The sequence below is a fragment of the Tauraco erythrolophus genome, chromosome 7, assembly GCF_009769465.1.
Source record: "Tauraco erythrolophus isolate bTauEry1 chromosome 7, bTauEry1.pri, whole genome shotgun sequence".
NCBI classification, from domain to species: domain Eukaryota; kingdom Metazoa; phylum Chordata; class Aves; order Musophagiformes; family Musophagidae; genus Tauraco; species Tauraco erythrolophus.
This window is the reverse complement of record NC_141471.1, coordinates 51238943-51255869: the sequence shown is the minus strand read 5'-3', so window position 1 is coordinate 51255869 and position 16927 is coordinate 51238943. Positions and strand designations below refer to the sequence as shown.

At 37.1% G+C, this 16927-nt stretch overlaps 1 protein-coding gene across 1 annotated transcript in view; it reads right to left on the bottom strand.

Moving 5' to 3' along the window:
• The window catches only part of FBXL2 (F-box and leucine rich repeat protein 2), a 56195-nt gene that overhangs the window by 23153 nt on the left and 16115 nt on the right, over positions 1-16927 (bottom strand). The window contains exon 3 of the mRNA XM_086615173.1: positions 652-706. Within this exon, the coding sequence (XP_086471299.1) occupies positions 652-706 (55 nt within the window). The remainder of the gene's footprint in view (positions 1-651; positions 707-16927) is intronic.

The following is a 16927-nucleotide window of genomic DNA, read 5'->3' as shown; positions in this document are numbered from 1 at the left end:
AATTCTACATTAAATCAAATAAACAAAAAAAATCCAACCCAAAAAAATAATCTCAGTCCTCATAAAAAGAAGGAAGAAAAGCACGAAATAAAAAAGTTTACTGATTTTGTATAAGAATACGCTTCATTGTACACACTTGATGTAGGTTTCTCATTTTAATTCAAGAAAAAAACGAAGACAAGCTAAACATAAAAGCTTACTTAGCATGCTTTCTCTATTATCTTCCGTGTGTCTTTTCCCCTACTAGTAGTCCATCTACTTAACTAACACCTTTCATACTTGGCAAGCAATGATGGATGTACTTCTTAGACACATGGTGCACATTAACCAAACTACATGGAATTTTAAACAGAAAACACGTCTGAAAAATCGTGTTATACAGCCACATGCTTTATAAAAAGCAAATGCCATTATGCCAAACTGGGCTTAATCCTTTCTCCAGATATAGAGCATACACTACTGGATATCTTTTCCACAGCCTTTAAACAGAAGTCCAGTACATAGCAACTAATTCCACGTCTGAATGCAAAACTGAACCCACTATTTGTTTTAATAAACAAAGGTGCTGAGAGAACTAAAGCCCATGATTTGCATGTAATTAAGAGAATAGCTTCCCAAAGAACAACAAAAAACTTCAACAGAAATACATACCTTGGAAACTTGTGCACATCGACATAAAGTAACTATGTCCAAGAAAGAAAATATTCTAGGAAGAAAGGAAAAGAACAATAATTAAAATGTTTTATTATAAATTCAGACTACTACATGGATTCACAGTTCTGTAGTTCTATGGAAACATTCCAGTTACACAAGAAGCAAGTTAAATGCAGTATGAGTGTTTTACCAAATTATTTTGCTTATTGAGACTTAAGGAACAACATCACAGCTATCATTTAAAGACAATCAGCACCAACACATTAGAACCAACAGTTCCTTCTTCTGAAAATATATTTTCTGTTTCCCTCTCCTTATTACCCAAACATGTATGAATGATAACAAATTCTTCTTTCTTCTTTTTAATTCAGAGAAACTAGCGCATATACTTTTAATTGTGATACGATTAAAGAAATAACTTACACAAATATGGGTGAAGATTTCAGGGGCTGGTGAAAAGTAAGAAATGGAAAACAGCACATAGATAAATTCAAATTCAAGAATCTAAGTACTAACACAAAGAACAATGACCTAGATTTCTAAAGGGGTTTCACAGTGACAACCAAGTCTAAAACAGTCAGTATCTTTTTTTAATTTACTCTACAAGAAACAACTACAATTGAAAATTTAGCATTACTATTCTGATCATGGAACCAATTCTTCAAGGCTGCCAACTCTTAATAGTTTTCTGAAAGAAATTTTTCACTGTCAAAATGAATTTTGCTTAAAACCATTTCTAAACAACAATGAAATTGGTTCAAAGGATGTTCTCAGCGGAAAAAAAAACATTAGCTTAAGCGTAAAATATAGATCCTATTCCAAAATCTTTTTCTATTACATAGAATGAAAGACACAAAATATATGAAAGATGTTACTGTAATTCACTTATAAACTGTTACCTGCTCACCAATGAATCTTTTCAGTCATCAAAACAACAAATAGTAATAATAACAATTTCATCTTACAAGAAGATATTAACAGTGAGGAGTAAACACAACTAGTAAGAGATGCTGAATTTAATCATGTAAAATTCTGGTTACTCTGTTCCAAGTGGAAAACTAGAGCTTGGAATTGATGCCTGCATCTTAAGCGCTGTGATTTTTAGCTGTGGTTAAAGTCAAAAAAATCTAATGGAAGTTAATGGAAGAAGTACTTAAACATAACAGCCTTCCGGATGTTTATTACAATCACTTCAGATATTAGTTTTCCAATATTTCATTAACACATGAAAACACTTTCTCTTTTTCACTGTACAGTAATACATTTAAAAAAAAAAAAACCTATTAGCCACACAAACAGAAGGACAGGCATTCTCAGAAGCTATGAAGCAATTTATAAAACCCTGTTGATAACATTAATTTTGATAGCATCTGTTTTGTCATTTGAACATCCATTCTGTGGTCTGCCCACTTTAAGAACCTTAGCAATGGTTCATACACAAAGTACACAATTGACGTGTTCAGCAAGATTGCTGGACGTTTCAGATGAGCACCAAAAGCATTTTCTCTCTTTTAAGAGCATCATTTATACCAATGACCCTCCATGAACCCTCTTCTGAAGTCACCTTTCCCCCCGCCATGAGGCAAACGACAGAAGATGATAGCGGGAAGAGCTAGACAGCTGCAAAAGCTTCTTGGCTTGTAGAAGCTTCCCCACAGTACCACCGTATGAGTGGAATCAGAGGGTTATCTTAGATTTACAGAAGCTGAAGCACAAAGATGGATTTCTACGTTACTTTTAACCAGTTAAGGAAAAGTTGTGACAAACTATTTCAAGACAGAACACTCTTGCCTAAATGAAGAACGTGACATGCTTTAGAAGCGATGCATCAAGTTCTACTGAAATGAGAAATAACAGAAGGAATTGTAAGGTCTTGAAGACAGGGTATTTTATACATCTCCATTACTCTGAGTTGTCTGGCAGCCTGTCTTCATGTTTGATTATTTTAATTGCTCTTCAGAGATTAATGTTGATGTGTGATTTCTGCTAAAAAAGTAAATTAAAATCAAATGCAGAACAGATGTATTTATTTTTGCTCCATTCTGTATGAAGTGACTTCTTAAAAACTAAAAGTAATCATTCTATGTTAAAAGGAGAAATATTTCATTAAGTGTAAATGTTCATGATGCTTTTATTTTTTTAATTTTTGTTCTAAAGAAGAAACTTTCTTGCAAGGTGGCCCAAGCTGTCCCTATCAAATTAGCTAAGAACATTAGGATGTATTATAACCCAGCAAAATCAGATTAAATATTATTCAATTAAATACTACGATAGGTAAGAGATACCAGTAAAGTCTTTTACAATTCTTAAAAGTAATTTTGCCAACTTGCTTGAAAACATTTTTTTTCCACACTTTTCTATTTATTTACCTTTTACAGTACAGTCTTACATGTAAAACCACTAACACACACTTGCTCTTCTACTTGCAGTCCCACAGAACTACTAGCAAATACTTACCAGCCAGGTAAACTAGCCAACAAGACAAAAAGACTCTAAGGTTTAAAGTAATTTGAAGTCTTTAAAAGACTACACAACCAAGAAACTGAGATGGAGATGGCAACACTGACATTGTCAGTCATCTGCCAGTGTCAGACATTGACATTGTCTGGCACTCAGGGTGAAGGACTATGTCAACAGACACTCGTAACTTTAAAAAGTGGAAAAAACTACCAAGTAGGGCAGCTGACGGTTGCATAGCACATCTGTCCTCTATGATCACAGCTACGTAGATGGAAGCTAATGCAGCCAGTAGCAGGATTAATTTTCACTTAAGTCTTTGGCACAGATTAGTACAGGGAAACTGGAAATGAAGTTAATAGATCCACAGTAAAGTTTAGCACCATCTATTCTGACTTCCTATACCCCAGGCTATGAAATTTTCCCTAGTTATCCGGTACCAAGCTCAAGAAGGAGAATCTGCTTACCAATAATCAGAACTCTTCAAGACTTTTCATCCCTAGGCACATACCACTCTGGACACATGCCTCATGAGCTGGGCCTTGGAGATCTTTCAATGTTAACAGTACCTGCAGCGTAGACGAGCTTCATGCCAAAGGCACAAAGAGTTGTACAATCTCACAGTTCCTCAACTCCCTCATGGTAAACTTACATTTGGCTAAAGTCTAACTTCAAGAAAAGGATCCATTCTTGATTTGAAAGCCTTCAAGAGATGGAAAATTACCACCTTCTCTGGTAGTTTTTTCCACTGGTTAATCACTGTTAAAAAGTTTCCCACATTTCCAAGGTGGATGTCTGACATTCAGCTTTATGCTTTTTTCTGCTATTTTCACCAAACTGAAGACTGCTTTAGCAGTTAGTGCTTTCTCCTCATTGAGTTTCAAAGCCACTTATCATGTCATCTTTAATTCTGCTTTTTAACACTTCTAACTTTAATTCTTTAAATTTCATTTTCTCTGCACATTGTTCATTTTTCCAGTATGTTGCTTCAAATATAGACATTAGAATCATGTTCGGCATTAAAAAAAATTTTTAGCATTAACAAAGCTGCACACAGACAAAGTATGATTTCACTACTCCCATCTTCAGAGCCACTTCAGGCCACTGTAACTGCCTTTTGACACCACATCAGACAAGAATCTTACAGTATCTTACCCACTTCACCCTCGCATCCTCTTCTAGGAGTACATACTCCAGGCCTCAACTCTTTCTGAAGCATGCCTTAGCCCTGTGTATCTATCCCCATAAAATTAATCTGGAAAATTAATCTAGTTTGAACAACACATCCCAATTTATCATGTTACCCAGACTTCCTTAGGAGTGGTTTACCATTACAGTTCTTTTTATGTCATCTATAGCTTTTATCTCCAGTGACTTCCAAAGCATTAAACAAATTTAAAAAAATAATAATAAGAAAAAGAATTATATTTGGCCTTCCTGTCAATTGCTGCAACAACTGTTAACTGATACTGAACCCCTGTACTGATATACCACACAGGGCTACTTTTAAAATGAAAAGGTCAAATGTTAAAGTCAAATGCCTGAGTAGAAACAAGTAATTTTTGTTGGTAAAGCCAACTGATTGTATAATCTCAAAGAATGACATTGTCCAATCACTTGTTTTCCACAAAACCACAACAACTGTCAGTTATATTCCCTTCTCTCAATTTTCTATCAAACAAATTTATGGTGAGTTTTACCACTGCATATTGAATATGAGGTAGGGTTTTTCAGTCATCTCTTCCTTGCCCAGTTAAAAGCTCTACAGTCAGGATTCATATACTTCTAGTCTTCTGGAATCCTCTTGATACTAAAGACTCACCAAAACTCAGCATAAGAGGGCCACAGACCTCCTAAATTACCTTTTTAAGGCATTTTCACTGCAATTCACATTGTCCCACCAACTACAAGAAGTGATGATCTACAATCTCTATCATCTTCCCATATATTTCCACACATGCTTTGTCATTCCTGTGTGCTACAAACAGACTGTCTTGTGTCTTTCCAGACACAGAGATGGCTGACTCCTAATATTTTGTTTCCCTCCCTACGGAGCCACGGAAATAAACCGCCATTTCTCAAAACCCCAATACTGTGCAGCGTACCACCTACAGAGTGAGAAATCAAACTACGCAAGAGTCAAACTGCTTCTCTTTTGCCTTTGTAAGGCCCTTCTTGATTTCATAACATAAGGAATAAGCTTTTGCAGCAACAGCCTGGCAATTACTCATTTTAAGTATTTTGATACAATATTATACAGATTGATAAAAAGCAGATAACAAAATGCATAAACACGCATACTGTGACTTTCTTGAATTGTTGGCCCGAATCCAAAATTTGGTATGACAGAAATGCCTGATAATTTCTAAAAAGCTTCAGCAATAACATAAGTTAAGGGGTTTTATTAATAACTTACTTGAGAATGGAATTCTATTTCAGAACTTCTATTTTTCATATCTTTAAAATTTATAGTGGTTTTGCACACAAAGAATCGTGACAAACTATCAAAATGAAAATCAAAATAATAAGGACAAGAAATGCTTGACTGAAGACAGCACATCATCTAGATAATCTGCTCAGAAGATCCTTTCAGCTTTACCACACCATTCAGCTGTTACAAAAGAAGCACATGACAAATTTGTCACGTCTTCCCCATTTTAGACTATGAACTTCCTAAAGACGGGACTTCATTATTGATTTGTACAATTCCTTGCATAGTAAACCCATTCACATAGAAGTCCTTTACATGCTATTAGAATGTAAATGCAATACAGAAGAGTAAAGCCACACACGTGAAAAAGTATCACAGAGAGAACACGTACAGCTTTCACAGATTTGATTTTCCTCTTTCAGCAGGTTTTTCTCAGAATTTTCTAGAAGAATGGCCAAGCATATTCTGTTAACAAGCAACAGGGGAAAAGAGCATGAGCCACTCTCAGTTTACTACTAATCACGTTTGAACACACAGTTGCAAAGTCTTGCAACCACCATAGAAGTTGTCTTGTACCTCTCCTAGAACGTCTTATTTGATAATTAAAAAAAATTACTACAATTTTTTGTATGTGGAAGATTTCTCTTCTCTCTTTGTTCCCCATTTTACTAAACACCCTACTGACGTATGAGGCATCTCATCGTTAACTGTAGTCCAGCAGTACGTACAAAGACTACAATTAAAATATGCGGGCTAGAAAACACACAGATAAGCTGAATAATTCATAGCCATAACCTGTAAAAGTAGTATTTCACATGCATAAATTTGTATCTGTAGGATTAAATTAACAATGATGGTGTTGGTGTACTTCTAACCTTCAGCAACTTTGCAGGCAGGAACCTGCTCCATTAGTAAATTCCAGTAATATCTTATTCAATAAAACCACATAATAATACTTGTCTTGGAAACGTAAACAGTGTGGCATATGAAAAGCTTAAGGAGTCTGACTATTTTCTATTAAAAAAAAAATCTTTTAGCTCATTTCTGTCAAGCTTGTTTACAGTAGCATGTCACTAAAGGCTGACAAACACCAATTTCTACATGAAGCACGTATCCCCTGACTCATCCAATGCTTGACCTTCCAGGTCAATTATTAAACAAATCCCTTTTTACTAGGGAAGTAAGGCACTTGAACTAGAAACTGTGTGAGACACTCTAAAACTTTCCAGTAACTTTTACCCCTACAATTTTCACTTGAAAACTACTCAGGCTAAGATGCCTTTCTCAGCAGACCTACACAGCAAGTCTTTCAATAACAAACGTGGCACCAAAAAACATTTATTTACAAGCCAAATATCCTTTTCCTTTGCCAAGATGATTACTGCTGTACAATCCTGTCGTGGGTTGAGCCGATCCAGCAACCAAACCCACGCAGCTCTCCCAGTCCAGTAAAACGGAGAGGAGAGAAAAACGTAATAAAAGAGCTGAGGATCGAGACAGGAACAGAGGAGCACCCACCAACCACGGTCCCGGGCAAAAGAGGCTGTTTTCTTAAAGCAAAACTATTTATTAACAGCTACCTACAAAAGAGAAAAGCACACAAAAACGGTTACTTAAGAGAATAACAAGAAAAACAAGGCCAGGTCTTAAAATCAACACCACTCCCCCCACCTTTGCTTCTTCCTCCCGGCTCTACCTCCTCCCCCCAGCGGCGCAGGGGTGAAGGGAATGGGGGAGTGCAGGTCAGTTCATTCCATGTTGTTACTGCCGCTTCTCTTAAAGGAAAAGGAGTCCTTACACCATTGTCCCTTGCTCCAGTGGATCCCCTACTCACGGCGAAAGCGTGAATCCTACCCGCTAGGAGGCAAATCCTTACCCCATCGGATTTGCCCCAGTGCGGGCTTTACCAGTCCTGGGCTTTTAAGGAGCTGTAGCCACTCGCTCTGGCGTGGGTCATCAACAAACTTTAAATGCGCTCCGGCGTGGGTCGTCATACCGACCTTAGATGCGTCTCCGTACAGACTTTAAATGCATAAATGCGTAAATGTGAAATGCGTAAATGTGTCTCTACCTGTGCCCATGATTCACAATAGTCTCAGGCTCAGGCATCTCTTCCCGACGTGGGTCATCCACTGGTTGCGAGTGGGTCTCTGCTTGCTCCACCGAGGACTTGTTACAAGGGGCCGCTCGCAAGGGGGACTCAGCCGCGGCACACGTTGTCCCGTTCTATCTTCACTGACCTCTTATCTGTGTGGCCGTTTCTCTTAGATTTCAGTCCTTTCTGGGTGAACTCGGCCCGGTGGGCGCCCCGGCAGTGGGGCTCTCCCCGAGTTCCCCAAGCCGCTCCGCCGCCGCCATCCTCGACGGGGTGGGCATCGGGAGCGGGGGCCGTGCCCCCCTCCCTTCTCCTTGCTCCTGGGCACAGGCACACCTTTCCGGTTCCTTTGTCCGACGTAAATAGGGCAATTCGCAGAGGCGCCGATTGGCTCAAGCCCCGAGGGGGACGGGAGTCCGGTCTGATGGGCAGCTTCTGCCACCCGGACCTTCCCCCCCACTTCAAACCATAACAAATCCTTACATAACTATTAGCAATTGCAAAAGAATACGTGTCTACAGGATGTCTAACACCTATTTTCTGTTGAAACAGAAAGCTTTTTTCCACAAATAATCAGCTGTGCTGGATTCACTTTATAGTTACAAGACAGCATCTGACTTCTTATGGCCTATAAATTACTTCCAAGACAAGTGGATCATATTACGCACTCCTAAAAAAGAAAAAATTTACTTAAAAGTACCATCATATGTAACACAACTGCAACATTTTCAGCACCTAATTCTCTTAGTATGTGAAACAAAATGCCCAATGATAAATTCAAGAGAGACAGTTCTGTTTAGTTTACCATCAAACATACAGAACATAGCAACTACATGACCTGGTAATTTCTTTTGCGGAGTCAGTTATGTAGCTAATAGATACAACTACATTACGCAAATCATTTTCAGACTAAAGCTACTCTGTGAAGCCCAGAAGATAGCACATGAATGCATCCCTCTTGCATCTTTGATTTAAATTTACTCGGATATTATGGATGCATAATGCAACTTAAAAAGGTCATATTTTTGTAACCTTTTAGAAGTCGAGTTAAAGACTCGAACACAAAACTTCAGATTAAAAAACTAAAACTTTAAAAACTTTAAAACTTAAGCGTCCAACAAAAGCTCAACTCATTAAACAAATCTTATCTAATGTTTCAAAAAAGGTCAGATACATGTTAGAATCAGTTTCAGCATCCTTGCTTAGCTCTGCTTCACTCAAAATTGCTGGTGACCTAAGAATCCTGAACAATCATAGAATCATTGAATGGTTAGGGTTGGAAGGGACCTCAAAGATCATCTAGTTCCCACCCCCCTGCCATGGGCAGGGAAACCCTCCACTACACCAGGTTGCCCAAAGCCTCATCCAACCTGGCCTTGAACACTGCCAGGGATGGGGCATCCACAACTTCTCTGGGCAACCTGTTCCACTGCCTCACCACTCTCAGAGTGAAAAATTTCTTTCTTATATCTAACCTAAATCTGCCGTCTTTCAGTTTAAATCCATTGCCCCTTGTCCTATCACTACACACCCTTGTAAAAAGTCCATCTCCAGGGACTCATGGAATCGTCTCATTGTGTTGGTTATCTTGATTCATATAATAGCAAGACATGAGAATCCTAAGCAGAAAAACCGTAACAACTGTTATTAGAACAGAATCTTAATATTTAACATCAATAAGTCTTTCATAATACTGTTTAGGAATAAAAAAAAAATAATCATCTTCTCCCTTCCCAAGACGATATTAATTAAAGACCAAATACTATTTTTCAAACAAAAAGACAAGGCAAGTCATGTGCTTTACCTAGAAATGAACTGGTAACAAGCTAAGAGAACTCTCATCACCCCCACACTCATACTTCATGCCTTCCTGAAACTGGAATATTTGTAGAGGGGGATGATCCAGATTTCTAACTTTAAAAGCCCCACAGATTGTCCAGTCTAATCAGTTCTTTCAAGTGCTGCATGAGCAACAATGTTCTGTAATTTTTAGAACCCTGCATGTTGCAGCTCATAGGACACTCTAGCTTCATTAGCAGGATTTTTATCAAAGTTTTAGCCATAGATGCTCTTATCTAGAGCACAGGCTTTTGGTTGTTGGGGGTTTTTTTTGTTTTGTTTTGGGTTTTTTGATGGTTTGAGGGTTTTTTTGAGAAATCACCCAGTAGACAGAATTCTGTAAAGAAACAGGGGGCTCAGTAGAAGATTTCTAATTTACAGAAAAGCATTTGATAAAGGAGAAATGAATTACTACTTATGGGCAGACAGGAATTCATGAAAGAAGATGCAGTCTGGGGAGGATATCTCATGCACCCATACAGGCTGGGGGCTGCCTGACCCAAAAGCAGCTTTGCAGAAAAGAACCTGGGGGTCCTAGTGAGCACCATGTTGAACATGTCTCAAAAAAGAAGGTTTGAGGGGGATCTTATCAGTATGTATAAATACCTGATGGAAGGGAGCAAATATGACAGACTTTTCTCAGTAGTGTCCAGTGACAGAAATGAGGCAACGTACACAAACTGAAATACAAGAAACCCCACTTAAACAAAATAAAAACTTTATTTTTCTTCTGGGAGTGTTGTCAAACACCGGACCAGATTCACTAGAGAATTTATGAAGTCTCTACGCTTTGAGACATTCAAAACTCAAATAGACAACACCAAGAACAACCTTGCTCCAGCTGACCCTGCTTTCAGCTGGGCAGATGGACTAGATGATCTCCAGAGTTCACTTCCAACCTCAGCTATTCCATATTTTTTTGAATATAAATTTTATTTTTATGAAGTGATTTTATGAAGTACTAATTTGGCCAATATAACAGATCTTACTAAATAAAAGCAGTTAGCCTAATGATTAGTTCAGAGTGGTTTAACTTGCATCTCACAGTGCCAACCCAACCTGATGGCCATTCCAGCCATCCCACCATCTATTTTTTCCCACAAGTGAAAGGATTATATAGTCTGGGTATCAAACAGACAAAAATCAACCATATCCACTCTGCACACTAGTGGCTATGTAGAGATGTGGAAAAATAATACGATGTGCGTGCTGGTGGTATGCAGCCTAGGGATGCTCCATAAACCATACTCACTACAGTCATAAAGGTTATGGAAACTTTTGTTAGTCACCGGCCTAGGATTTGGTAGATTTGATCCAACCTGTAGCTCTGCTACTGGCCTGGAAGATGACTTTGAACAAGATTTCTCTTCCTGATGCCTGTGTCTCCATTAGGAAGACACAGATAAGAAAGCTCACCTCTTCTGTACATACTTTAAGAGTTACAGACAAAAAAAAGTTTAAGTATTTGGTATTGTACTAACATCAATATTTAACTTTTTTTTTTTTGGTAGGGAGTTAGAGTATCTTTTTAATTGCCTTTATGTTTTGATGGCACTTTTCGCATGAAAACAAGGAAGAACAACATTTCTCCCTCTGCCTCCCAAAGCTCCATATAAAAAGCATGGCTTCTTTATATCACTGATACTTCAGAACATTTGGCTTTGATAATTTGATAATCAAGAGAGTGAGTTTAAATAAGACTGCAGTTTCAAGGGTAATAAAGCTCTAAATAGAATTAAATCTTCATTAGTTAAAGAATGGATTCTGAAGAAAAGCTTAATAGCAAATAAAAGAAAAACAAAAATGAAACAAAATAAATGGTCATGTATTATTCCAAGAGTTGTGTAAGCCATTGCTATAGCCCCTTTAGCTGTTACTCCTGCTTCAAATGCTTGTTGTTTACTTTTGTTTGTTACATTATGACTAATCCTTTGTCACAAGCGTGTTCTTACTGAGAGATAATACCTGTACTTGAATCAGGTAATGCTGAAGCATTCCATTTGTAAGTCCCAATTGTTCAAGCAGAAACATTAAAGAAAGTATTTATTTTCACAATTCAATCTTACTCAGCACCTTGACAAAAAAAAAAAAACAACAATCTCTTCCATTCCCAAATCTCCTCTTCTGTATTGACACAATATACAAGAGCACTAGCATGCAGTTTTCTGCTTGGGCTCTTAGAGCCTCTCAGTCACATTTTTAAAGGAATTCCATCTGACACATGTCTGCCCAAAACATTTGGTTTTAAGCTTACTCTTGCATTTGCTTGTGAACAAAACCAATCACTTAAACATACTAAACAGAGGATGGTAGCTACCTACTCCAATTTCAGAAGGCCGAACTTAATTGATCATATGATCATTTGCAAGTGTTCAGCATACCATACAAAGAATCCAGAAAATGCGTGCAAAGTGCCGACTGGTGAGGCAAAGAACTGAAAAATATAAACTCACATCTGGAACTGATCTTAGTAAGAATTTCATAAGCAGAAAAACAATACAAGTAGAAGTGTAAAAAAAGGTCAATATGAGACCTCTTCCATATTCTGAAGGGGGTATGCTGACCACCAAGCTATTTATTGAGTCTTTTGTTTTCTCAGACAGAGCACGAGCTCTGTCCTGAATTTGACATAAATCACTAGGAAGTATTAAAATCCATTCCAACTTCAGAATAATCAGAAAATTTTCTAACAAAAGCTAATTGATCAGAAAATCGCAACTTCTTGCATTCTCAATGTATATTTCAGGTTAGACACACTACCTTGAAGGCTGAAGGTACAGAGAAACTAAATGATTATCCATTTTAACATTGTGTTAAATCATAGATTGGTGTAAATATCCCAAAAGGAATTAAGTTTTACTTTCATAAGCAACTCCTATACAATCATTTCGGTTCATACTCTGTATGAATGCAGTTTATGTATTTGTATCAATTTGGCTGTTTCTGATTCTAAATAGCCATGCAGTAATTGCTTGGCAAACTACTATAGAGGACTTTGAAGAGATGCAAACCATGGTCTAGAATCAAAATAAAAGACTGCATGTGCATTATAAAACTGGAATGTTTTCCTGAGATTGTCAAACACTGAACAGGAGTCCTTGCTACTCAGGGTGAAAAACTACCCTATTTAATTATACAAATCTGTTGAAGTGGGGAAAATGAATCATGTTTGAGACGATAGATTTTCCCCTCCCTTCAAAATACGTGCACTGTTTGTCTGCTTACAAAATTTTTACCAACTAAGATTAGTTCCAGATACAAGTTTATATTTTTCAGTTCTTCAACTTACCAGTCAGTACGTTGTATGCTAAGATACAGCAACCAAATTTTACAGTGACTGTGGGCCATTTAAGTACCCACAGTACTTAAATACTGAGATATATACTTAAATACTAAGAAATACTGATGGCATTATGACAATTTCTTGTTGTAACCTTTGCTGTATTTCTTTCCTGTTTCCCCCACAGTTAAGAAGACAGATGGGTAAAGCATCACTTCAAATATACCATATATAATGTTTGACTTCAGTAATTTTAAGCTTCTGGTAATTTTTCTTCTCTACAATAATGCAAATACTAAAAGCTAAGCAAAAAGGAGTGTGCAGTAATAAAATCAAACAATAGAAACATGAAAACATGTGTAACACTTCATTAGCGAACTCACAAGCTGCACATTCTCGCACATGAGAAAAGTTGCTGCTGGAACACAGATACTGGGTTCCTCTCCCAATTTGAGTCTCAAAACTTTGCTTATCCTGTTTTAAATCTGATCAAGCACTCAAATTTTGAGCCTGACTTCTAAGACCGAATATTCAAGTATGTGCACCCAGTAAGGATGGTTTATAGCAGAACTCAAAACAACTTCTACATTTACGGTACAATTTATGAAGTTACTACTTTGTAGGCAATAAGAAAATGAAAATAGTTCAAGCAGCCAAAAGGAACAAACATCTCTGTTTCTGAAGCTTGCCATTTTCATGCAAAATTTTATAGCACAGGATGTTAGCTGTTAAAATACAAGTGAACAAATGTTATCTGTCCTTCTACATGCCAAATGTACTGGCTATACCTCCATCTCCAACATGTATTATTAATTTTTAGCAAGCACAAAACATAAAAAAAAATTTGGGCGCTGTTGGAAAGTCAGAACATTCTAATATTAATTACATTAAGTTTTTTTGTTTCCGATGTTTTTCAAATTCATACTGTAACTTTAAAAATCCATTTGTTTTTTCTAGCAATTTACAAGGAAAAAAAGAAAAACATAATTTTTAAGGCTGTGACATCTTACTGGAAAAGCTGTTACCATCAAATTTGCAATAGTCTATCTCTGACTTGATTTCTGATTCTTCTGATGATAGACATGAGTTTCTTAACTTTAAACACCAATGCAAATCCACAACTAATGTATTGTATTATCAAATGATACTTTTCCATAAACACAGAGGCAAAGAAAAAAATAAAGCTACAATTGTCTGAAAACATTGTTTACATTACATGATTTATATCTCCACAGGATTCTTACTCAAACATCAAACAATCGAGCATTTAATCAACCTTTCACTTCTTGTAATATATAAGAGCAGAAGCAAGAGAGCTTTCTTTGCCAACTGGCAAACTAATAGCACTGCAACAGCTAACAGGGGTGATCATTTTTCTTTTAGCTTGAACAGTACTACAAATCAAAGTTGTTGGAAGCAATCTCTTCCATAGCAAAAAAAAAAATTTACTCCAATATTAAAACTTTTAAAAAATACCCATAAACCAAAAAACGTTAGAAATTAAACACCTCCTTCTCTCCGCTCAAGCTATTCTACCTACCTCAGCGCATAACTGGTCCCTCCAAACCAAGGTCTTCAAAACCATCACTCTCCATATTAGTCAGATATCCTCTCCCTCCTCTGCCTAGTTATACGGGTCTACTTGAGAAGGAACAAATAACGTCTGGTTTCATATCTTTTCAAATGAGCTCCTTGCCCGAGAAGCTGAGAGTTTCAGTCATTTACTTACAAGTGTAGTAGATATCCCATAGAAAACGTACAAGAGGCGAGACATGACACTGCCCTGAAAACCTTCCAGTCTAATTCCATTTGTTAGATGATTAACAATAATAATAATAATGATAATGACAATCAGAAAGAGTAAGAACTGCAGTATAAGACCAAGGGCTTACTTTGTTCAAGCTTAGAGTATGCAACTATAGCAACAAATGAATAAACTTTAGAGTGGTAGTATTTCCTAAGTCTACCACCAGAAAAAAGTTTCTCAATTTAAGAGAAAGAAAATGGATTGCTTGTTATAACAACATTACAGAAGTTAAAATCTTTGATGCAAATGAGAACAAGACCAATTCCTGCAACAAAAGAAATTGAGTTTACATCTCAACTCCAGATACTTTTAACAAGATATTAACCACTCTTTTTCCATGTGTCAAATCTTATATTTTTTAAAAAAAGAGCTGTACTACTTTTCAACAGGTTTCATACATGTCTGATATAAGCAAGCGACAAACTAAGTGCAAAACTAAGTGCATTTGATGACACTTTCAACAGTATTTACTATTCAGTTCTGGCACCGCGAGTAAAATGTTTCCACTGCAATTGGTTTACTCTCCTTTTAATTAAAAGGTAGACTGTACAGTTTATGTAGTAAAAATAATTAGGATATTAATCACACTCAGTGTGGCAATATTTAATCTGTCCTGTCATAACCATATGGCAAGACAATTTCAAATCATGTTGTAGCACAAGCATATACTGTTTTAGGCACTGAAAGACATTCAGGCTCAGTCTTACAAAAGCATTTATTTGCAGGAGCATAAAACAAATTCCTCACTGATAATCCTTTACACATCCAGGTTTGTGCATCTGAATTTCTCTACCTATCTACGCTCTGTTGGGATTAGAAGACAGACCCATGTCCCATCATAACACTCCCTAATACACTCTGCCTCTGGCCTTGTGAGTTTGTCTCTGCAGCAGCAAAATTTCAAAAGGAGGTTTACAGAGTGTCTCTCTCACCCATGCCCTTTCTCTCCATTCCAAAGCCCTGATGGTCAGCACAATATTTTAGGCGTTATGAAATGTGGACTTTATTTCTCTCTGGCTATTGGCAGACCATCACACAAGTCCCAGCATTCAGCATAAGATCATCATGATCTTTACTGAGAAAGCTGACTGTCCCAATTCAATTTCTCAGATCATCAACTTTTTTGGCTATAGCTGCAACGCTGCTTTGGTAGATCACTGTGAAACTGCAAAGAGGACATACGTGCATAAGAACTAGATGGTTGGCTGAATCAGTTCTGTGTATGTTTGGCCTGGGCTATTTTATTTTGTCATTCCAGCCCCAGGAAGCCCTTCCACCATGCAGAACGCTTCTTTAGACACTGCCACAACAGTTAGTGTAGTGGCAGTGCCCAGCTGCACCACTTCCTCAGTTGGTCAAACTCTAGGCGAGCCTATGTATCCTCCGAGTTACTCTGTAAGAAGTTATCTTGAACGCAAGAGCTAACAGCTAAGCCACTGGTACTGTCCAACTACTCGCACACGGGTTTTTTCCTGCCAAGTTCTTTAAAATGTCCTGTATAGTAAGATATATGTTGGAATAAACACACTACTTAATGAAACAAACAAGTTTCCCCCTATATAACATTTTAAAGAACATACCAAATTTGGTGTTGGAATACTCAACTCAGGACACTGACACCTGGAACTCAGATGCAGGAATTCTCACAGTAAACCTCAACACATTCATTTTATATATGCGACTCGTAATTAGCATGGACAATAATTTAGAAATTTAATATCTATATAGCCTCACAGATATTTTATTTCTATCCTACAATGAAAAATGAAGCATATTATATAATCAAGAAGTTTTTTCAAAAGAAGATGTCTTTACTCTCTCAGTGCACAATACTTTTCACTGTCTAAATCACAGTTCTGTTGAATTACATAAATGGGATACTTAGCACCCATAACAGTGAAAAGGACAGTCATTTCCACAGCTATTTGGAGAGTCCTACTGCTAGAAAAGAAGTACTTGCAGATTATGATTCTTTGCTAAGGAGGCAGCATATTAATTGACTTTTATCTTGTGGTTCACGTGTGACATTGAGCGCAACGAAGCAAAGTTATTAGGAATTTCCATTCAGAGGATCATTCGGTGACTCTTCTTTTTTAATCACATTTTCTAAACAGTTCTGTAAGTCTAATCTACAACACTGTCACCATATGGAATGAGTATTTCTCAACATAAACAAAAATAGTTTTAAAATTCAATTCCTTTAACAACAGACTGCTTCTTTAATACCAGCAAGAGTACATTGTGATAGCACAGACAGTGAAAGAAGTCATTATGTTCTAAGAGTACTTTCTTCAGACACAAGATGCCAAAAACCATTGAGACATTCTCCCACTTTAAATCAAACAGGAAGCAATAGCATATATA